At 38.4% G+C, this 24852-nt stretch overlaps 1 protein-coding gene across 1 annotated transcript; it reads right to left on the bottom strand.

Annotated features, from left to right (window-relative positions):
• Window positions 1-381: 381 nt before the first annotated feature.
• LOC114282050 (D-alanine-D-alanine ligase family) lies at window positions 382-24465 on the bottom strand. Its single transcript, XM_028224684.2, has 24 exons — window positions 23858-24465; window positions 23361-23432; window positions 22190-22233; window positions 22002-22113; window positions 21843-21914; window positions 18068-18130; window positions 17369-17446; window positions 17176-17268; window positions 16623-16742; window positions 16381-16467; window positions 15892-16101; window positions 15747-15794; window positions 6853-7116; window positions 5607-5713; window positions 4959-5203; window positions 4210-4278; window positions 4059-4123; window positions 3003-3172; window positions 2785-2863; window positions 2415-2670; window positions 2290-2335; window positions 1543-1651; window positions 969-1031; window positions 382-651 (listed from the first exon to the last, which is right to left on the bottom strand). Exons 1-24 carry the CDS (start codon window positions 24173-24175, stop codon window positions 571-573), a joined length of 2871 nt encoding a protein of 956 aa, XP_028080485.2. The 5' UTR covers window positions 24176-24465; the 3' UTR covers window positions 382-570.
• Between the last annotated feature and the right edge of the window lie 387 nt (window positions 24466-24852).

The following is a 24852-nucleotide window of genomic DNA, read 5'->3' as shown; positions in this document are numbered from 1 at the left end:
GGCTGGGAAGGAGCACAAGCCTATTGGGTGCATGTTTGGACCCTAAGAGATGGTTTAATCACCCAGTTTAGGGAGTACTTCAACACATGGCTCACCGTGACAGAATTGATTGGGCATGAGAGCCCGACACTATGGCAAAGCCAGCCTCAGGATCTCGTGAACCGATCATTGCCGGGCCTTGTGCTGGCCATCTGATTACTCGAAGCTTGAATCATTGCATGAAATGTGGACCTCAAATGTAAATTATCTAAGAAAAATAAAATTTAATGTATGGTCTGTTAGGTAAAAAGGAAAAAAGAAGCATAATTTGTGGAAATTTGAGTGCTCGTGTTTTGCACGTGAGTGTGGTAATAATTGCACATAATTCTGAAGAATGCAGAATGATAAAATGCAGATACATTCATCTAAAAATGTATCCATGTATATACATAAGTTTTTGACAGCATGACAACATTGTCTAGACATAAATGGATGATTGATTGGTTAATTTATTTTTTTCATACAGAATCCAAATCAACACAACAATATGTCTTCAAGGAAACAATGGAGATATTCTTATGAGTTAAAAATTTACATAGACCTCTCTGCTGCCAAATCAAGCAGTGTGCGAAAGAACCGATGAGGATACATTGGAGGTTGCTCTGCCAGTGCCTGAGAAGCATAGAATAAAGATCTAACAGGTTAGGGGTGACTAATAGGTAGTTTCTCTGGGCAGTGGAAGTGCTTAACAAAAACTGAATCGGTACACTGCTTAATTAGAAATAACTTCAATGTGGTTTCTCTATAGCATTTAAATAAAAAAATTAAAATAAAATAAAAAAATTGTCAAAACTCGTTCAAGATAAAGGAATAATAGGATTTTATGTATATGATCACAGTTCAAATAGTCATATAATCATGTTGATATCTCCATACTATGTTGCCAACACAAGCTCAAAAGCTGCATTATTCAGGGATGTCATCCTTACCTGATGAATCAAAACAGTAGAAGGTGTCATTCCGGGAACAGTATTAACCTCTATGATCAGTACCTTCAAATAAAAAATAGGTTTATCAGGTGCAGAGAAGTTTAAAAAGGTCCATGATCAAGAATCGGTCACACTTAACACATGTTACGAAGGCAGAAATGGTTCAGCTTTCAGACCAATCTAATATATGCACAATGTGGCTGCCCTAAGATTTTAAGTAACATTCTTACATCGGGCAGCCTATCCATTACCAGTTCACCAAGCAATGGCCAAAAAAATCCAAAGCCAAGTCTTTAAATCATTTAGTCACAACCAGAAATAAAGTTTAGGATTCCTTTGATAATAGAATAACTTTGTCCATTTAAACCTGATACATGCATCGTTGCATGTAGTTAAAAGTTGGGAACAATCTTCTGTAATACTAGGTACTACAATCATTGATAAGGTTGTGAGCGGGTTTTCAACGATTCCCTTATTTGTATGTAAATAAATAAATTGCTAGTACTGCCCAAGATTTTGCAAAGGCAAAATGTGATGATGATTTGTCCAGTGATATCAAGAAAATCAAACATACCTCACCACTGTCGACATTAAGAAAAGCATCAATACGTGAAAATCCTTCTAACTGTAGACTGTTTGCTATGAGTTCAATGCGCTGTTTACATCTTCCCAAAGCCTCATTACTGATCCAGGAAGGAAGAAGAATAGGCAAACAGTGTGAATAAGTATATGTTAAAGCCTCGACTCATGCATTGATAAAAACACAATATACAAGAATTTGTGTTCTCTCTCATGGATTTGAACAGAATCAATGATGACCCTCCCTTGCCAAGTTGCCACTATCTATAGACTGTACCACTATCAACAAAATACAAATTCCTATCTCTAGTCTAGTGTGATAACTTGAAAAAATATACTTCAAGCACATAAAGTAAGTATTTTTCAAAAGCTGGAATTTGCACAATCATATGCTGATGCAGATTATCTTTTGTTTGGGCAAGTAATGAAGATTATCTTAATAGACAGCTAATGTACAGTTAGCAAAATAATTAATTTCTTCAGTTTCATGATCACCATAAATAGAATAGCATGGGTAGTGAAACTCAATATGTTACTGTCACGATCTGGTAAAAATAAAAGGGCATTGCTATTGTGTAACAAATGACATTACAGAAATCATATATCTTTTCTGAGGCTCCAAAAAACCCAAAGGATTACTGACTCAACTTTGTGAACTACCAATGAAATAAGAAATAGGTAATGTGACAGCATATCATGTCCACAAGAATATAATCATTCAGGATGAAGGTTGTTAACAGACCTAACAATTGATAATGGGGGTGGAGTCAGATTGATGCCAGTTCCACCTGTCGAGCAAATACAAGTGGATTAGAGGACAAGATGTACATCACCCTCTCTCTACTAATATGTTGAATAAAGGGGTACCTTGGAATTTTTCCTCAAGTGACAAAATATCTCCAGTTTCTTTGACAGTAACACTAGGAGTCAACGAGTGCATTGATCCACTTTTTCCCACTACACCAACAGTTATCTCTACCCATCTACTCTGTCCTTTCCACAAAAGATGTCGTGTATTCTCATTTGAGGATTTGGCAGAGACAACAATTTCATCAGTCTCAACAAATGGTTCAAAAATTACGCACTCTGGTGGAGGGTTTGGCATCTCAATCATTCCATGTGCCTGCATATTAGTAAAAAAGACATAATATCACCACATATATCTGAATTTAATAGCAATGAAAAGATTTTACCACATTTGAGATAACATGGGCACATGGATAAAATTTGTCGATACCTTTGACAAACTATTTGGAGGAATCCTAAGAAGGCAATCGTTCAATGCTTTTACATATACCACAAGGTCCTCCAAACGGCTGCATAAACAGAAAAGCTTGTTGACAATAGAACAACACCACTATTTCCATCACAGGCGTAGTACAGAACAATGCTAATGAAGTTCTGGGCATTTACTAGAAGACACATACTAACAACAAATGAATGACATAAACCTACCATAATCTTGCAACACCAGTAGAGCATCCATCTCTGGCCGGTTTAACACATAATGTATCACACTGAAGCTTTGAGGTCAGCTCCTGCCAAGTATCAATTATGGGCAAATTCAGTAGATCCTCTTTTGTCCGCACATCCTTGGTTATGGTGAGAACTCCCAAGTCTGCAAGCTACATTCACAGAGATTTGATGCTTAGAACGAAGATATGTCAGATCAAATGAAAACATAATGGAAGCAAAACAAAGCAATAAGCCTATGACAAACAGAATCTGAACCATCTTGCCAGCGTATTGTATAAGACAACTGTATTAGCAACTAAATAACATTATCAATGCACAAATGAAAACAGAAACAGCAAACATACTGCAGACATCCTAGTTTTTCTTCTTTGAACAAAAACACAGAAGCTTATGATGAAATTAATGCACCCATAGAGAATCTCTATTTTTTGTACATCACACAAATAAATGCTTGTAGTTATCAACATGTTAGGTAACTCAAGTTCTGAACACGAGAAATGTATAAACCAAATCAAACCAAACCAAGCCAAGGTTTAAGTCTCATCAAATCGGATCGACTGAACACAAGAAATGTATAAACATTAAAAAAAGGGGACATCTAGATGGGCCTCCATTAGATACGTAAAGTTGCAATGGCCCATAGAAAAAGAACCATTGAATTAATTCTCCCATGACCTGTAATTACTAACGCAATTTGAAGAAATATAATAAATTTCAAGATTGTCTAATAATTACTAACGCAATTTGAAAAATACTGGCAGATTTAAGTAATATTTGCATTTAGGAAAAAAAGCAAAAATATATTCTCTAAGTCGCACACCAAGATCAGATTGCAACTTTCTTTTCTTTTGAGGCCAGCATTTCAGCATATATAATGTTTATACAGGTCCTCATGCATTTGAATATTTGTTATGAACCAATAATAAATATTATGAACCAATAGAAGCGACATGTATGGGCATAATGAGAAGTAAAAAAAACAACAATAGGAAGTCCACTTGTCTTCAAGGACATCATACATATTTGTTAACGTACATGGTTTACGGCAAGAGATGTAGCAACTTTGTCCATACATGTCTTAGAAGCCATTATGCCAGGACCTTCAATTTAAAAGAAACAAAACATGAGTTGTTACATATCATGAACACAAGTTATGAAATCAATACCAAATGTCAATAAGAAATACCTGTATAAGGAACACCTTCGGCCTGTAGCAAAGACTGGAGTGTACCATCTTCACCAATGCCTCCATGCACTGTCAACAACATTTGAAAATGCCATAAACTATTATCAATTCTTAGAATTCTCAGCTGGAAACAAGTTGATCAGATTCTTCTATTACAGTGATAGACATCAGAATATGTTAACAATTAGATTCCTAGTTTCATTCCATGCTAAGCGAGAATCCACCAAGTACAGCCAATTAATGCTCTGACTATCTACCAATTAATTCTTTCACCTTAGTTGAAAGTCAATGTCAAACATTTGAACCTCAAACACAGCAGGTTTATCCATTCATTGAAATGTTAATCCATGTTTTAGTTATAATATGGATGTCTTGTGATTGTGTAGGAATTGTAACATTTTGTATACAGCATGTATAAATAGTCATGTCCCCTTCTTTTGTTGTTTTCATATGAACATTCAATCATCAAAAATAAAAAGAAAAACATGATTAGCAATTTATATTTAGGTTGAATGAATAAGATGCTTATATAAAACCCACCCAAACAACTTCTATACAATCAAGATCTCTCACTTTATAATAAATGAAAAGCAAAAGTTAGATTATAAAGATAACACATTATCACCTATCCTATTAGATCTGTTAAGATGGCAGAAGGCATAAGCATCAAGAATCGAGGGCATGTCTGACAGCATTAAAATTAAATGCAAGTATTCATTGGCTAGCACATCATGATTACAAAAGAGAACCTGCAATGAAAACTGTGGCCTGAACTTCCTTAGCTAGCTTGATCCACTGCTCAAGCATCAACTTTACTGGTGGCTCACCAGATATATCAAACCCTGTGAACCAATCGTGCTGCTTCAGACCTTCCATGAGATCATCCATCACTTGGCTCCGTAACTGAGATGTCAATGCTGCCTGCGTAGGTTCGATAGCCTCCATGCATGCATCAAGAACTTCTTCGGTTGTATGTCTCAGTACAAGAGAGTATCTGTAACCAAAGGAAGTGAACTCTATGTAAATGACTAACATAGAAAACAGAAGAAGGGTGAACTCATCTAAAGAACTGTGCTCAAAAAATCACTACAATGTGATGATACATTAGGTTCATCTTTATCTACTATGAAGTATAACTCTATTTTTATAATTGTAACATGTAGTTTTAAATTTCTATAGCAAATACCATTGGTTGACATCCTTAATTTTCTAGTATGGACAAACGATTGATGTGTCTTTCCAGAGAGTAACTGCATTTTTAGTTTCAATCCCAATCATTAAAAAACTTAAGAAACCACAGGCAAGGTAGCATATATGAACATCCTGTTACGTTACCTACATAGTCACATAGAGCATTGAGATAAAGTAAGCTATACCAATACAAAATCTACACTTACGGTAATGCCCAAACTGTTCTGGAGCTCACATCCATTTCCTTGTTATCAGGTTCTGTCTTGGATGAATAACCTTTTGTAGGGGCAAGCAAACACGGTGTTACTTCAAGCTGTAGCCATGAAAATTGTCAATAGCACTTCGATTAGGAAGGTGAATCCAATAAAAACTTTAAATTTCAAAATGCAGTAATTTGAAGTCATAAAACAAAAAACTGAAGTCATACAAGACAATTCAAAAACGCACCAATTGTTTTGAATTTTTTTAATGAAATTAGAACAGTAGAATTAAATAGGTCAACACTTTAGAACAATAGACTAAAATGGTTACCAACTAATTATGAACCATTTAGCTTTCTAACAAAAACAAGAGGTTTCAGAAATTTCACATTTATGACTGTAGGTAGCCAGTAACGCTGCCATCACATTACATGTAAGTTGGACATAATATAAATTAAACTATCCCTAAACACAGGGGCGGAGCCAAGATTTCTCCGGTGGGTTGGGCCATTTCACGAAAGAGAAGGCATAAGATAAATCTACCGAGCTGTTGATGGATCCGTTGGAGTTTTATTTGATTAAATCATTATTAAATATTACTCATTAGAGGCCAATTAGACCAATAAAATTATAAGAGATTAGTCATAACTAAATATTATTTGTATGAATTTTATGATTAAGGAGGTCAAAATGAAAGAATTTATAGATAAACGTTAAGGTAATATTTGGTAATAGTTAAAAAAATCTTAATATAATTAATCTATTATACAATAACCTTAGTTATATAAAGTTTTACAAGTGATTCCATTAAATAAATTATAAAAACTCACAAGTAAACTATATTGTTTTTAAAATGGACCGGATTAAATTTTTTCAATTATGTTAGAATTTTTTTTTTTTTTTTTTGAACTATAATAATGTTAGAATGATCATCTTTTTTACCACAATTTGCTTATTACCTTAACTACTCACATTTGATACTAATATAACACTGACACATAAGAGGATAAACAATACAGAATAAAAAAATAGGATCACTATAATATTATTGTACATGTTTCTTTCAAAGGTAACTCTACTACATTAGGGTCTTTACAATTTTTTTTGAGTGTCAGATTGAAGTTTGGGGGGGCCATTACGTAATATAAAAAAAAAATTGACAAAAATATACATATAAAATGGAGATTTTACAGAAAGTTGGAGGGGACAAGACCCCCCCCCACCCTGCCCCTGCCTAAACATGAATACTTACATCATCAAAAGCCTGCAAATTGAGCCAAACATTAGTTCCACTCATAAGAGATACTTGTCGTTCAGAAGTGTCTCCACCAAAAATGACAAAAACTTTGTGAACATCATTGTGGTATTTGGGGAACACATCAGTGAGTTGTGAAGATTTTGATCTTCCAGTTCCAGGCAAGGGCCTGGACACATTATTGTATGAAGCAAGACTGGGAAACCTCAAACACGCATGTTGAATAATGGTTCTGAGGATGTTTGAATGAGAAAATCCAACCTGGTCATGAAATTAGATATCTTCTTAAGAAGCAAAAGTGGCATTCTAATAGATGATTAGTACTTGAAAGAGGATGAACAATAATATCAAGTATAATATACCTTATGCACCATTGTAACTAGGAAAAAATTTAAAGGATGAACAAATATATTAAACAAAAAAAGACTTTCTTCTTTGGACAAATTAGAATATAAAAATCCAGTGAATGTCTACCTACAAACCAGAATCACAATTGCAACTGAATTTAACCAATGCAACATAATGTTGGAATCTGTGAAAAAAAATTATGGTAATTTCAAAATTATCAAATTGAAGAAAAGAGAATAGAATGTTTTAAATCTATCTGCATTCCATACTTTTGCTGATGTAAGTTTTGTCAGGTATAACATGAGGTAATGACTAAAACCCATGTTTTATACCAACAACCTATGAAAAGCATGACATGTAAACATTTCAATAATAATGAAGAAACTACAAAAACTAAAGATCACAGTGTTGACAACAAAGTTTTGGGAAGTGACTGTTATTGTAAGAATTCTGAAGTATTTCTGTATTTTCAAAATATTAATGTTTACAAAGTATTTATCAATTTATATAGCCCTAATCTATGGCTGAACAAGGAATGACTGAAAAAGGAAATACACACGCCTAATTAATGCCTAATTCCTAATATACATAACCATGCCATATATACAATATATTCTCACACCCCTGCTCAAACTCAAGGTGCTTCAGTAGAAAACACTGAGAGTTTGCTAAGAAGAAACTGAAACCGAGCGGTAGTGTGAGTCTTGGTGAAGAAGTCCGCAAGTTGCAAAGCTGAGGAGACGAATGGAAGCGAGGGAGAGCCAGACTGCAGATGCTATCGAACAAAGTGACAATCAATCTCAATGTGTTCTGTCCGTTCATGGAAGATAATATTTTGGGCAATCTGAATAGCACTACGGTTGTCACAATAGAGAGAGGTTGGAGAAAACTGGGGGACACCCAAATCAAAGAGAAGACAATGAAGCCAAACAAGCTCAGCAGCAGCATAAGCCATAGCACGGTACTCAACTTCGGCAGTAGAGCGAGCAACAACAGTTTGTTTCTGACTTTTCCAAGAGATCAAGGAATCGTCAAGAAATATATAGAAACCAAAGATGGACTTGCGATCATTAACATCACCAGCTCACTCAGAATTAGCATAGGCCTCCAAGTCTAAAGAGGAAGTAGAGGACAACAGTAAACCCTGAAAGATGGTACCCCAGAGATAGTGAAGAATGCGAACCAAAGCAGCCCAATAGGTAGAGCGAGGAGCAGAAATGAACTGACTAACCACATGCATAGCATAAGCAAGATCAGGACAAGTAACAGTCAAATAAACTAAACAATCCACAAGCTCGCGATAGACGGTGGGATCATCCAGAAGGGCACCATTAGTAAAGTTGAACTTGACATTAAGCTCCATAGGTGTATTAGAAATCTTAGTATCAGTAAGATCGGCACGGTGAATAACCTCATTAGCATATTTTGCCTGCGACAGGAAATAGCCCTTTAGAGAAAAGACAATCTCAATATCAAGAAAATACCGCAATGGACTCAGATCTTTCATTTCGAAGGTGCAGAAGAGATGTTTCTTGACCTCAGAGATAGCAGAAGAGTCAGAACCAGTAATGATCATATCATCCACATAGAGTAAGAGAGCAACAAAACCAGCCAAGCTATGTCTCAAAAACAAAGCAGAGTCGAAAGCAAAAGGATGAAACCCAAGCTCGGTAACAGCAGTTTGAAAGCGATCATACCAAACACGAGAAGATTGCTTCAAACCATACAAAGCGCGCCGAAGATGACAAACCTGTCCAGAGGAGTTGAGAAGGGCAGGGGAAGGACGCATGTAGACTTCCTCAGTGAGATGACCATTAAGAAAAGCATTCTTAACATCCATCTGATAAAGAGGCCAATGTCGAACAACAGCAATAGAAATCAAGGTACGAACAGTAGTCATCTTGGCAACAGGAACAAATGCCTTCTCATAATCAATACCATACTCCTGCGAGAAACCCTTTGCAACCAAGCGAGCTTTATATCACTCGAGAGAACCATCAGAATGAGTCTTGACTTTATTGACCCATTTGCAACCAACCAGACTCTTGCCAGCAGGCAAAGGACCTAACTCCCAAGTGTTAGTCTTCTGTAAGGAAAACAACTCATCCTTCATAGCTTGGACCTAATTAGGATCCTGACAGGCCTCCGTGTAAGATTGAGGTTCTGAAAAAAAATGAATAAAAGACAAAAAAGTACAATAAAAAGTAGAAAAACATGTATTAGACCAACCTAACCTGTTTGGAGGACGACGCTAACGAGTAGGATATCGGTGTGTAGCAGGATTAGAGTTGTCAGAAGCAGGAGGATCAGCAACAAGGGCAGAGACAACTGGTGGAAGAGGAGCCTTGCGACGAGAATAAACTAACAACGGAGGAGGTGGAGAAGCCAAAGGAGAAGAAGCAGCCATAGGTGAAACAGGAAGAGAAGATGAAACAAGCTGAGGAGGAACAGTGGAGATCTACTCATCAGACGGGACCTCAGAAGAAAATGGATCAATATGAACCAAATCCTCTTTAGAAATTGGGACGGTGAGAGGAGGAAGCTGAAAGTAAGGTAGACGTTCGAGAAAGGCAACATGACGGAAGACATAAAGGCGACGGGAAACAGAGTCATAACAGCGATAACCTTTTTGAGTGAGACTATAACCTAAAAAGACATAAGACAGACCGGCCACTAAGTTTGATCCTATCTTTACGGGGTAAAAGGACAAAACAAGCAGACCCAAACACATGAAGAAGGGAGTGTAGAAATTTAATGTATAAAGAGAAATGATTATATTATTAATTGTTGTATGTTTAGATGTATTGTATGTACATTATATAGGAGATGGAGATGTGAAGTGGAGGTGGAGTGGTGGAGTAGGTGAAGTGGAGTGTGTAGTGGAGTAGGTGAAGTGGAAGTGGAGTGGTGTAGTGGGTTAGGTTTAGTGGAGTAGGTTTAGGTGTACATTAACAGGGAGTAATTAGGAAAATCAGAAAACAGAGCCTCATAAGGAGACCGGTCAGAAAGAAGTGGGGTAGGCATACAGTTGAGAAGAAAAGTAACAGTAAGAACGGCCTCACCCCAAAATGGAGCCAGAACGGAGGCAGAGAGAATGAGAGATTTAGTTGTCTCAAGGAGATGATGGTGTTTATGCTCAGCTCAACCATTTTTGGCAGGTGTATTAGTACAAGAAGTTTGGTGAATAGTACCCAATTTGGCCAAGTATTCACAGAATTCAGTTTTAAAGTATTTCTCACCCAAGTCAGACCGCAACAATTTAATAGTAGACGCAAACTGTATAGTGATCATAGACTGGAAAGTATGATATATTTGGTAGAAGTCAAACTTATAAGTCATAAGATAAACCCAAGTGTAACGGGTGCAGTCATCAACAAATGACACATAGTATGCAGAACCTCCTTTGGTGAGAACAGGAGAAGGGCCCCAAACATTAGTATGAACTAAAGAAAATAGTATATCAGATATAAAAATACTTTTATGAAAAGGTAAGGCAGTTATTTTGGCAAGTTTACACTCCCGGCATTCAGTAAGTTCACTAGGAGAAAGTTTACCCAATATACCAGACTGAACTAAAGGCCGTTAGCGATCAGCAGACAAATGTTCTAATCTAGAGTGCCATAAGTAGAAAAGACTAGACAGAGAATCTAACTGAAAAGAGGAAAAGGCAATCGAAGAGGTTGCTACAAGCAGATGCAAGCTCTCCACCACATAGAGGTCTTCAACTCTACGGCTGGTCGCAATCTACTACTTAGATATCCGATCTTGCACAGAATAGATAGAAGAAGAAAAGATAACATCAAAACCCGAGGCATCAAGCTGACTAATAGATAATTGAGGAACATAAAGGACAGATGGAATAGAGATAACAGACATAACAGACGGTAGGACAGACCTAACAGATATAACAAACATATTAGACCCATTAGCAGCATTAACAGTAATAGATAAGGGAAGAGGGAATACAATTTTGAAGTAAGAAGAGATGGAGAGTCATATGATGAGAAGCACCAGAGTCAAAAATCCAGACAGACGAAGAAATACCTGAAGAAGATCCAAGCAAACTTGAATGAAGAGAGGAAACAACCGAAGCAGACGAGAAGGGCTGTGAGGTAGACAGCATATATTGAAGTTGACTAATCTGAGCCCTCAAGGAAGCCAAGTCAGGATCAGGAGTCGGAGCAGATGCAGTAGTACTGATGGAGGAATGAAAAGTACTCAGAGAAGGAGCTCGGGATAGGGTTTGAGACTGCTGAGAAGACATGGCAGACAGACGTCCCTTCTTGGGACAGTGATACTTCCAATAGCCCTTCTGATGACAGAAAGCACACTCATCTGAAGCCAAATACATCATAATAACCTGAAAGTTGAGGGTTCAAGTGTAATAAACCGTATATAGAACAAAATAACCAAACCAGAGGTTGAAGGGTAATACACAAAAATCTGATGGGGCAAAACAAAATAAATCCAAAATCACAGTGTAATAACCAGATAATAAAAAGTTGGGGTCAAAATATAATAATCAGATTTTCTTGAAACCGAAGGCAGCAGTCTGATAAAGAACCAAATCAGAGAAAAGAGAGAGAGAGAGACTGAAGCCAAAAGAACCTGAAGCCGAAGTCGAACGAAAACCAGCAAAAGGAGTTGCGAACCAGATGGGTTGCAATTCCAGCCTTGAATAGTCGCGATTCTGGTGCTAACAGATCTGGTACAATCGAGACTCCGGTGACTGAACCAGAACGAAGGTCAAGAGCCAAGAGAACTTTGATCGAAAGCATCGAACTTCGTGAACACGACCACAGAGAGAGAGAATGTCGAGAATACCAATCGCGATTTTGGTGCTCTACGACCTGCGATTTAGAGGGATAAAACCAAAGGGTTGATTTTCGAGAGACGATTGCGATGAAGAAGAGCACCTATGATTACGACTCAGTGAGATTCTAATGAAGAAGATGACACAAAGTCACTTTCTAGGGTTTCGGCTCAGAGAAGGCTCTGATAACATGTAAGAATTCTGAAGTATTTCTGTATATTCAAAATGTTAATGTTTACAAAGTATTCATCAGTTTATATAGTGTTAAAAACTACTCCACGTACTACACCTACCACCACCTACTACCACCTACTACACACCTACCACTACCACCTACTACCACCTACTCCACTACATCTCCTATATAAGAAGCCCCTCACCATTTGTAATATACAACATATATCAATCAATAATATCAATCATCAATACATATTTCTTTCTCTCTATTTTTCCATACATCAAATTTAACATGGTATCAGAGCAGGTTTAGAACCTAGTATTTTCGCTTCACCGGCGGGCGGCAACCTCACCTTAGCCGTCCGCCGGACCTCAACCTAGTCCGCTAGAATTTTCTACACATACCTTCACTCTTCTTTACCACCTTCACGCCCAACTCCTTCGAGTCGCTGTCCTTGACTCACCCAGTCAACACAATCACCAGTTGTGGTGCTCCGCCGCCGTTGAATTTCTCGGAACTGGAGCGAATCAACCGAATCGGAAGCGGAAGCGGAAGCGGCGGAACAGTCTACAAAGTCCTCCATCGGCCCAGTCGGAGGCTTTTCGCCTTGAAGGTAATCCACGGGACCTACGGCGACAAAGACACCATTCGTCGCCAGATCACTCGTCGGAGGAGACTCTCCTTTCTGCTACTTCGTCGAGAGAATCTATAAAACAAAAAAAAAAAAAAAAAAAAAAAAATTCTGAGAAGAGCAAAGTGAAGCTAGCAATCTACTACGAGTCTCTGTGTCCTTACTTTTCAAATTTCATAGTCAATGATCTGGTTGAGCTCTTCGAAAGCGGACTCATCCCCGATGTCGATCTTAAGCTCATCCCTTACGGTAATGCCAGGATTGGACCCAACGACACCCTCACTTGCCAGCATGGCCCATTGGAATGCTTGCTCAACACCGTCGAGGCCTGTGCAATCTGTATCTCTCAGCCGCCTCAAGCACCGCCTATGGCGTCGAGAGAATTTCGTGATTTCATCAATTGTTGTTTGCAGAGAGATCCATCCAAGAGATGGACCATACCTGTGGCTACCTACCATATTCGGCAGAGCAGCAGCAGACAAGATGGGCTATATCTGCAACTTCCTCCACGCTTTCGCACAAACCCATTTTACTTTTCTTCTTTTATTTCTTTATTTTTTCTTTTCATCCATTTTACAACCACCAAACACTTTACACCCACTCTCTCTCCTCACTTTGCATCCACCGCCTAAACTTTTTTTTTTATTCTAAAGCTTAATTGGTGCACTCCTTGTTCCCCACTTTCTTTATTTTATATATATCTATATATATCTCTTTTTATTATATATTAAAAAAAATAAAAATAAAAAAAAAAAATCATCATCTCTCCTCCGTTTGATTTCAAACTCCATTATTTTTATTTATTTTCTCCAAACCACTTTCCTTATTTCCCCCATCTTTCATTTTTGATTTCAAATATATTTTTATTATTTCTTTCTTTATTTTTCTTTCACATTATTTTTAATCTTTTTCCAATTCCATTCATACCATATAGCTTTGCACACCAAACTATATTTTATTCATCTCGGGGATCAACCCCGATCACAATTTTACACCAAAAAAAAAAAAAAAAAAAAACAACAAAAAACCACCACACAACACCAAAAGCTTTGTTTTCTTTTCTGCAGCCAGCCACCAACCGACCTCACTTCTTCGCCTATTCCGCCGATCTTTTCTTCTTGCCTCCGTCCTGGGCGGCCCTTGACGGTGTTGCCTCCGTGTTTCCCACTCCACTGGGCACGATCACTCCACCCTGCTCCTCCACTACAGCATATGGCGGACCTCCAAATCGGAACATAACGGTGGCCTTCCGCTTCAGCTCCTTATTTTCCACCTTTAGCACACTTATCTCTGCTCGCGCATCCTTATACATGCATTGGAGCAGTGCTAGTTGGGCGTTTAACTGTTGCACCTCATTTGTCCTACTCTGAAGCCGGTGCGACAAGTTTGTGACCGCCGTCATGGTCTCCACACATGACTTCAAAGTGTACTGATTGGCCTCAATATCAGTTTGCACCGCCATTTTTTGCTCCACAGACCGCATCGGAAAGTTCAACGGAGCAAAACCAGAGGTGTTTGGTTGAGGTTCACTGGCCACCGCACCAGTTATTTCTCTTGTGGACTCGTTCAGGTCTGGAAAGAGCGTGAGCAGACCACGGGAAGAGGAGGCCATGTTCTGGGTGGCTGGATGGGAAGAAGAGGCCATGTTATGGGTTGCTGAGTGTTTCAGAGAAGGGTTGGTTACAGAGTGTTACAGAGTATCTCTCTCAAGACAACGAAGAGTTTCTCAGAGGTTTTTAGCCAGTTTTTTGTCTTAGCCTCTGCCTCTGCTTCAGCATCCGTCTTGGTTAAATAGCCAAGGCAGACACGCGCATCGCGCGCCACTTGACGCCAGACGACAAAATGGGCGCGCAAGCCAATGTGGTGACGCGCCTCGCCATCATGTCCGGCACATCTTTTTATGACTTGGGCTCGCCTTTTGATGGCACGCCTTTTTATGGATTGGGCACGCCTTTTGATGGCACGCCTTTTGAAAGATTGGGCACGCCTTTTGAGGGTGCGACTTTTTAAGGGTCCGACAAGACTCTGTAAACTGTCCCGACATTGATTCCGATTAGCTCCTTCATAGGTCCGACAAGACTCTGTAAACTGTCCCGACATTGATTCCGGTTAGCTCCTTCATGGGTCCGACAAGACTCTGTAAACTGTCCCAACATTGATTCCGGTTAGTTTCTACAAGGGTCCAGCAAGACTCCGTAAACTGTCACAACAACTGTCACAACATTGTCTGCTACAACGGTCCGACATGACCCAATAAACTGTCTTCTACATCGGTCCGATACGAGCCAGTGTCTTCTACATCGGTCTGCCATAACCATACAGTCTTCTACAACGGTCTGACACGACCATACAGTGTCTCCTATCCATTTTTTTATTTTTCAGATTATTTTCTTGTTTTGTTACTCTCTCCAAACTCAAGTTGGTTAGTTCCTATCCCCCTTGAGTTTGCAGGGGGCTGTTAAAAACTACTCCACCTACTACACCTACCACCACCTACTACACACCTACCACTACCACCTACTACCACCTACTCCACTACATCTCCTATATAAGGAGCCCCTCACCATTTGTAATATATAACATATATCAATCAATAATATCAATCATCAATACATATTTCTTTCTCTCTATTTTTCCATACATCAAATTTAACATATAGCCCTAATCTATGGCTGAACAAGGAATGACTGAAAAAGGAAATACATACGCCTAATTCCTAATATACATAACCATGCCATATACACAATATATTCTAACAGTTATAACATGCAAAATACACATTCATAGTACATACAAAACTGACTGAAATATGGAAAACACAGACACCATGCGAAAGAAATTTAAGGATTCAAATGGCTATTTTGGCAAATCATCACAAGATCTTGAACTTCCATCACAACATAGAAGCAGAATCATAGTACCTTTGAAGCTTGCTGAAATAAGAAGCTGGTTTGCTCCATCCCACTAATCTAGAAAAACACAAGGAAATCAATATTCCAGAATGTATAGAAAACCATCAGCAGTAATTAATTTAAATACATGCAAAGACTCAGACACCCATCTTACCAAGTTGATGTCAGTAAATATTATTGTACCGGATTCAGTTTTTCCAAACTTGTTCTCTGAAGAAGATGATAAACAAGCAGAAGCTGGCAAAAACCAGCCATCTATTCTAGCAAAATCACGTAGGCCAAGCCGTTGAAATAATAGAGATGCTCCTTCACGAATGCTATTAATCACATCTAGAGGAAAACGAGGTGGGGTGTGGTATGCAACCTGCAATGAATGCATGAGTTTGAGAGATAGAAAAGATATATGTAAAGAACACCAAAACAAAACATATTGTACTAAATAATCCAACGCAACAGATAACTAACTAAATCAATAAAAGTAGTGCTAAAGACTACCCTAAATAAAAGTATAAAAGCAGATGACCGCTAGCCAGTAACTCATGAACAATGGCAACTTCATGCACCCTCAAAACTATAAAATGCTTGCATTTAAACTAACACCATTAGAATTGGAATGGAACAGATAGCATGCAATTTGTCATACCTGCTGTGTAGGAAGATATTTCCTTCGATAATTGAATATTGCATCCTTCTCATTTACATCAGCACTGCCATGGAATTGAAGTTCCACCTGATCATCAATTTAGTAGAGTCAAATAAAAGGATCCATTAGGTTAGAGTGACAACACTTCTCTGATCCAATTTTACCATGTGAAGAGAGTGTGACTATAGAATAGACTTAAATTCCAAACCTACATGTTTCCCAAGAAATCAAGGTGCATATACCTCTGTTGGCAATAATGCAACAGGCTGACAATCAAAACCAGAACCCACATCAAGGACAATGGAGGTAAACTCGCTTCCTCCTTCAAGAAAAATTTCAACGAGGACTCTGTCATCAATTCCCTGTCAAAAATCAAAAGAATGTGTAATTCATGAGGAGCAACTACAGCATTAAAACCTCCAAAGCATAGTTTTCCAGTCAAACAATTCTCTAGCTCGAACCCCCAGATAGACTACTTTGCTGAGCTTATATTCCATTTACAAATATGTAATTTCAGAAGAAGAAAAAAAATCTTCAGTTTGACCACATGTTTTCTTACCACATTTTGAAAAAATCAAAATCATATTCATTTAGAGAATAATAAGATGAGAGCTACTTTCTGATATGCATAACGAAATTTTTTATGGGTCACAGATACTAAATACTTATTTCGGCATACCCTGATGAAATCAACTTGGTCCAACATTTTTAGAAAACTTGCCATTTCGAATTTTGCTTCATTGATAAAGTCGAAAAAAATTATAGAAAGATACAGGAAGGAGAAAGAATAATTACCTCTGAAATTATTTCATTAGCTTTTCTAAGAGAATCAGTAACACCATATGCAACTGTAACTCCAATACTTGACCCTGCTTTTGTTGGTTTTACCTACAATTGAATAAAAACACAGCATGTTAATCAGGCTTTAACAATCATCCCAGTATCAGTGTTGCCAAACTTCTATAGAGCGTCAGGGATTAGGCCTTACAATAACTTTGCCCAGGTTAGTATCCAGTTGATTTCTCAAAAACCACTCTGACAAATCAGATTCATCCAACTCACCTCCCTATAAGCAATTTCACAAGTGTCAGAAGGAAGAAAAAAAAAAAAATGCAAATACAGCAAAGTTTCAATTGAAAAAACAGAAATCAGAACCTCATAATCAATTTCTTCACAAAACCAGAGACTATTCTCCATCTCAACTTTATATTGAATAATGAGAAAAGCTGTATCCCTGTTTGCACAACATTTTGTATTTTCTGTCAACAAAGGGACACATGTCTTGGAAAGGATTTGAAATCTTGAAGATTGGATTGTCACTTGGAAGAAGCTTATAGGAGCATGTGTGAAATTGATAAAAGCAGGGAAAGGGCACATGGTGGGAAAGGGCACTTGCAAGCGGATTTTTTCAAGAATCAAGCAACCAAACGTTGGACAAGAGGACAAGTGGAAACAAGGCAGGGATTTCAGCAGAAGTGTTGCAGTTAGGGAAGATGCATCGATTGGAGAGATATGATAATAGCAGTTGAAACCAAAACTGCCAAGGATGGCCGTTGAATTACGGCCGTTAGGGACTTATAAATATCAGAAGATTGCATAAGGGTTCCTACTTGTCCAATTCATGGAAAAAGGACAACCAAAGACAAGCACAATAGTTAGTAAAAGCTTAAACTTGTTGAAACAATACCTGCACTAAGAAATTAGGTACAGTTACAAATCCTTGTCTGTTGAGCTCCAAGGACGCATCATACTGCCAATAATTACAATATCAAGAATAATTGGCATCAGCTTACTAAAAAAGAAAACAGAAATGAGAAAAAAAAAAAAAAATGTAAGAATTTATGTATTATTGATTGATGTCTTGATTGATAGATTACAAGATTCATGAATTACAATTCCTATACAATCTATATATAGAAGAAAATGTGGTAGTAGGTGTAGTGGAGGTGATAGTGGGTTAGGTGAAGTGGAGTGTGTAGTGGAGTAGAGGTAGGTGAAGTGGAGTGTGTAGTGGAGTAGGTGAAGGTAATGTGGTAGTAGGTGTAGTGGAGGTGATAGTGGGTTAGGTGAAGTGGAGTGTGTAGTGGAGTAGAGGTAGGTGAAGTGGAGTGTGTAGTGGAGTAGGTGAAGGTAAAGATGGGAAATTCTAACAGCCCCCCGCAAACTCAAGGAGGAGAGAAACTAACCAACTTGAGTTTGGAGAGAGTAACAAAACAAGAAAAATACATAAAAATAAAAAAGGATAGGAGACACTGTATGGTCGTGTCAGACCGTTGGTGAAGACACTGTATGGGGTGTCATAACGTTGTAGAGGACACTGTATGGTGGTGTCAGACCGATGTAGAAGACAGTTTATGGGGTCATGTCGGACCGTTGTAGAAGACAGTTTATGGGGTCATGTCGGACCGTTGTAGAAGACAGTTTATGGGGTCATGTCGGACCGTTGTAGAAGACAGTTTACGGGGTCATGTCGGACCGTTGTAGCAGACAGTTTACGGAGTCTTGTCGGACCCTTGTAGAAACTAACCGGAATCAATGTCGGGACAGTTTACAGAGTCTTGTCGGACCCTTGTAGAAACTAACCGGAATCTATGTCGGGACAGTTTACAGAGTCTTGTCGGACCCTTGTAGAAACTAACCGGAATCTATGTCGGGACAGTTTACAGAGTCTTGTCGGACCCATAAAGAAGCTAACCGGAATCAATGTCGGGACAGTTTACAGAGTCTTGTCGGACCCTTAAAAAGTCGTACCCTCAAAAGGTGTGCCCAATCTTTCAAAAAGCGTGCCATCAAAAGGCGTGCCCAATCCATAAAAAGGCGTGCCATCAAAAGGCGTGCCATCAAAAGGCGTGTCCACTTTGTCAAAAGATGTGCCATGAAAAGGCGTGCCAGTTTGTCGGGCGGCAAGAGGCGCGCGATACGCGTGGCTGCCTCGGCTATTTAACCAAGACGAAGGCTGAGGCTGAGGCATACCATTCTGAAACCTCTGAAACCAACCCTTCGCTGAAAAAACTCTGCCTCTGCGGAGAGAGAAACTGTGGAACACTTTGTTGCCATTCTGTCACCAACCCTTCCGAACATTACCAGTCTGAAATTGCTATTTCGCTGAAACACTTAGCAACCCAAAAACATGGCCTCTTCTTCCCGTCCAGCTACCCAGAACCTGCTCACGCTCTTTCCAGAACTGAACGAGCCCACAAGAGAAATAACTGGTGCGGTGGCCAGTGAACCTCAACCAAACACCTCTGGTTTTGCTCCATTGAACTTTCCGATGCGGTCGGTGGAGCAAAAAATGGCGGTGCAAACTGATATTGAGGCTAATCAGTATACTCTGAAGTCATGCGTGGAAACCATGACGGCGGTCACAAATTTGTCGAACCGGCTGCAGAGTAGGACAAATGAGGTGCAGCATTTAAATTCCCAGCTGGCTCTGCTCCAACGCATGTATAAGGATGCGCGAGCAGAGATAAGTGTGCTGAAAGCAGAAAATAAGGAGCTGAAGCGGAAGGCCACTGTGATGTTCCGATTTGGAGGTCCGCCGTATGATGCAGTGGAGGAGTATGGAGGAGTGAACGTGCTCGGCGGCGTAGGAAACACGGAGGCAGCACCGTCAAGGGCCGCCCAGGACGGAGGAAAGAAGAAGAGATCTGCAGCAGAGTAGAGAAGAAAAATCCCACTGTGGGTGTTGGGTGTGTTATTTTTTTTTTTTTTTTTTTTTTTTATTTTTATTTTTTATTTTTTATTTTTTTTTTTGTGAAAATAATAATAATAATAATAATAATAATATTAATATGGAAATCATGGAGTGGGCGGTGGTACAAAAATATTGTGTAGAAAAAGAGGGAGATGGTGGAAAAGAGAGGCCACTCATGTTATTAAAATAAATTAAGGAATTAAAAAAAGTGATATTGGTTTTGTTTTCAAAAAGATGGATTAAAATAAATATAAAAAAAGAAAAAGAAAGTGGAGACCATGATGAAAGGTGGGAACAAGTGTGCTGGTGCTGTGTTGTAATGGTCAGAAAGAGAGATAAGAAAATAAAATAAAATAAATTTCAAGGTGCTGTGTTGTAATGGCATTGAAATATCCACCATCATAAAGAGTATCAGTGGTGCTGCATATGTTTATGAGCATTATTTGAGGCCTTTCTTTCTTAACCCACAGCAGACTGTTAACGTCTAGTATGTCCCAAGGAAGAAGGACATCTTCAGTAAGCCAGATGACATTCTAACTGCTGCTGAGAAGTACATAGAAGAACATGGCCCGGAAGCATTTGAGAAGCTTGTTAGCAAGGATAGGGAAACCAAGTTCAGGAGTAGCAATTACACGTATTTTGATGAGGACCACAGCTATTGAGCCTTGTTTGGCTGAGGGAAACACCTTTTTTCCGCTGCTGTTAGGAGTATCTTTCCGGTGGAGAAGCTGCTATGGACTATTTGGGGAGAGTGATGTCGAAAGCCGGAGCCTTGGATCTCGCCACCGGCGTCGGCGGAAAGATCGAGAAAGACGATGTTCTCTCCGCTGTCCAGAAGTATGAGCAGTATCACGGCTACTATGATGCCGAGAGAGAATGAGATGTTATGAAGATATGATGAGGAGGTAGGTATGTAGTAGACAATTCTAGCGGACTAGGTTGAGGTCCGGCGGGCGGCCAAGGCGAGGTTGCCGCCCGCCGGTGAAGCGAAAAAATATTAAATTCTTAACCTTGCTCTGATACCATGTAAGAATTTATGTATTATTGATTGATGTCTTGATTGATAGATTACAAGATTCATGAATTACAATTCCTATACAATCTATATATAGAAGAAAATGTGGTAGTAGGTGTAGTGGAGGTGATAGTGGGTTAGGTGAAGTGGAGTGTGTAGTGGAGTAGAGGTAGGTGAAGTGGAGTGTGTAGTGGAGTAGGTGAAGGTAATGTGGTAGTAGGTGTAGTGGAGGTGATAGTGGGTTAGGTGAAGTGGAGTGTGTAGTGGAGTAGAGGTAGGTGAAGTGGAGTGTGTAGTGGAGTAGGTGAAGGTAAAGATGGGAAATTCTAACAAAAAAACTGGTTTGGAAGAGTATGTGCAATTCAAGTTAAAGTATTACAACAAGCTTGTATTGTGATGTTTTCAAACTATAGCCTATATGTTGATCAAATGGTAGACTCATGTTATATTGTACACACAACAGCAGATTTCTGGGAATTTAAGCGGCAGAAGAAGACCAACAATCAGACAATTTAATGTCCAAGATGCATTCTTGTAAAACATTTCAATTTGCTTGAGTTTCTAGTTTCTCTAATTCATTGAACTATGGGTTACTAATATTATGCTCTGTCCAAACCAGAATAAACCTTATTAAACAAAAAATATGTGATGTGCACATTATTAATAAAGATTTTTTTTTTTTAATAAAAAAATATTTTTGAGCTAGCTCCCCCCCCCCCCCCTCCTCCCTCCCTTTTTAGAGAAAGAGATTACCTTGTCAAATGCTTTACGACATTCATCTGACCATGTGCCAACAAATGGAATATTTGATTTTTCCAATATCTCCTGGAAAAACAAATACATTTCTATTTACTACCATTATTAGTCTCAAAAAGTTCGTCAGCACACATGAAGTTTTTCACTGAGCTACACCTGAATGCCACCATCTTCACCAAAACGACCATGTATTACAGGAAAAACTATGTCAACAGAACCAGTAAGGTGCTCTGCAAAGTCAGACAAAGACTCGAATCCTTGGGCAAGGCTGCAAAATAACGAATTAGGCATTTTCCAAATTTCAGTCACAAAAAAAATAGATACTCAATTTTATCCACATATACCTTTCAAGTTTGAAATCAAAATCTGCAGGAGTGTTTGAGTATACCTGCAAGTAAAATTTAAGAAGAAAGTATATGTTTGAAATCAAAATCTGCAGGAGTGTTCGAATATACTTGCAAGTAAAATTTAAGAAGAAAAATCAAAAGACCTTAAGTAGTATAGTTTTAAAGTTTCTTCATCATTACAATAATTTTCAGCTGGTAAATAATTGTGAGCAAGATAGTAAACAGTTAAGAAATAGGAGTGCAACCAACAAAGAGCATATATATCAATAAAACTTTTAACATATAACTAAGCCTTTAAAACTAAAAGACTGAAATTTGGAGATTTTGATAGGAAACGGCTAGAAACTTTATGAACCAAGAACTTGCTCAAACAAAAAAAGAAAAGGGACCTCCGTTTGTATTCCTAGAGCTCAACCCAGATTCACACACAAAATGATCTGGAAATCTATTTTATATAGAATGGATGAAGTCCAATAAAGGACTGTAGCCAATGACCATGAAACTCATAAAGCAGGCTCTTCTTGAACTACAAAAGAAGTAGAAACTAGAAAGACAGCTAAATGATCACTGCCACACAGAATGTGATAAAACCACATCAAGAAGATCAAGTAGTTGGACGACATCGTTCAAAAGAATGTAGAGGTAAGAGGAGTTTCTTTCATTTTCCTTTCTTTGTTTGTGTTGGAACTTGAGAGGGTAGCCTTAACACAATATTATACAAGCTGCTTCATCATTTATGACATTTAGAGAAAAAAATCCTTTCAGAATTGATTAATTATTGACCAGTCACAAAAACAAAGCAACAGCTGAGCCAGTGCATATCTTTTGTGAGAGTTCCTAACACCTTAAGTTAACAACACCCCCCCTCCCAAAAAAAAAAAAAAAAAAAGTATGATGAAAGATAGGTTTAGACCCCTTTGACAAAAAAGATGTAAACAGAAGGTGATAACAAGCATACACAGGTTACCATACCATAGAACCTAATGTTGTGTTTGGTTGAGAGATTTGGAAAGGGAAAAGGAAAAGGAAAAGATAGATGAACTATGTGAAATGTAGACATATATTTTATTCACATTTCACCTAACTTTGCCCTTTCTGTTTCCCTTTTCAAATCTCTTCCTTAATCCCCCACCAAACCCAGTTATCCAACATTACAGAATGCACAAACCTGAGCAGGGGATATTGCGTAGGCTTTGAGATTGCAATCAATGTAATAGCAGCTTACATGCAAATCATCCCCCTGATATCAAAAAATTAAAAATTAAAAAATAAAAAATAAAATAAAAATCAGCCTTCCAATGGATTATCAAACATGCCCAAATGTACTCCCTGCAATGCTTTCCAACAGAACACACACAGAAGCAAACAAAAAGTCAACTCATTTATGTTTTGCACAATTGTATCATTATTAATCCAATCCAAGCCATGAATCGTTTTCTAATCACACAAACACCAAAACATGGAGGATTAGTTTCTCCTTCAATTTTCCCGTCAAATCTTCTTCTTCTTCTTCTTCTTCTTCTTCTTTTTTTTTTTTTTTCTTTTTCCTTTCTTTTCTTTGATCGAGAAAGCTACAAATTTGCTTGTTTGTACTTGTCATAAACACTAAAATAAAGTCTAAAGAATCAAATTACTGAATTGATATGTATATATATTTAGGAATACCTGAATATGATCAAGCACCGATCTTGCAGAGTTGAGAGAGATACCACGTTCCGCAGATGGACCTCCGCAAACAAGTCCAACTCTCAGAACCTTGCCTTTCTCTCTCCTCTCGTCTTCTTCAACAGCTCGATCATCACCAAGTACCTCAGCGGCGACGCGTGGGACTCGAATTCCGCAACATCGATTCCGCAACAACAGAGGCCTCTTCACCGGAACAAAACAGTTGCTACAGAAGAAGAGAGCCGCTGGAGAGTCAGTTCGGCGAGAGAGAGTGGATTTGGAAGCGAGAATGGCTTGAGAGAACGAAGAAGAAGCCATTGGAGGAGGAAGAGAAAGTGAAGTGGTGTCAGGACTTGGTGTGAGAGTGTGATTGTTGTGCTTGGTGTTTGGCGAGGAAGAAAGTTGGTGGGAGGGAGGCCATTTGACTGCTTTTCTAGGAATATAAAATTCGGCTACGGACGGCAGATTGCTGATGTTTTTGGCGAATTGTGCGTCTCCGTCGCTGTCCGTTGGCTCTCTCTGTCTCTGCCTTTTCGCGCGCTAATTAGCCTATTTTGGGAGGTGGGTGGATAACTTTTTAATCCATTTTTCCATCCCACACAAAAATTAAAAAAAAAATCAAAAAGTTTAACTATCTTTTTAAAGAAAAAATTAGTTTAGAGTTCTTATCTCATTTTTAAGTAAAGGATAATGTTCACAATATTATTTTGTGATTTTTAAGATTCCTCAACTCTAATCTCATATAGCACAGAAAAATTTGATTCTCTTCCATGCCAACTTCCAAAACCCCTCTCTTTCTCTAACTCTATAGGAGCTCATCGATCCTTGGTGATTCGTTCATTGATCTCAGTAATTATTATTATTATTATTATTATTCTTCTTCTTCTTTACAATACTTACTTCTTCTACTTTCCTGGTGTCACTCCTTAGGATTTTGACAAGGTCACTTCTCTCTCTCTCTGTTTCTCTCTTTCTCTCGTTTTGAATTCACTATG

This window comes from Camellia sinensis, chromosome 3, assembly GCF_055761805.1.
Source record: "Camellia sinensis isolate YWXY chromosome 3, ASM5576180v1, whole genome shotgun sequence".
NCBI classification, from domain to species: Eukaryota; Viridiplantae; Streptophyta; class Magnoliopsida; order Ericales; family Theaceae; genus Camellia; species Camellia sinensis.
Note: the sequence above shows the minus strand (reverse complement) of the source record. Positions and strands in the feature narration are given on the sequence as shown.

Excerpts from the sequence above, each read along its gene's own strand:
- LOC114282050 (XM_028224684.2), bottom strand. The coding sequence starts at position 24,175 with ATGGCTTCTTCTTCGTTCTCTCAAGCCATTCTCGCTTCCAAATCCACT. Across the intron at positions 21,915-22,001 it reads GTGAAGATGGTGGCATTCAG|GAGATATTGGAAAAATCAAA; the intron begins GTGTAGCTCAGT and ends TTGTTTTTCCAG. Across the intron at positions 2,671-2,784 it reads CTCCAAATAGTTTGTCAAAG|GCACATGGAATGATTGAGAT; the intron begins GTATCGACAAAT and ends ACTAATATGCAG.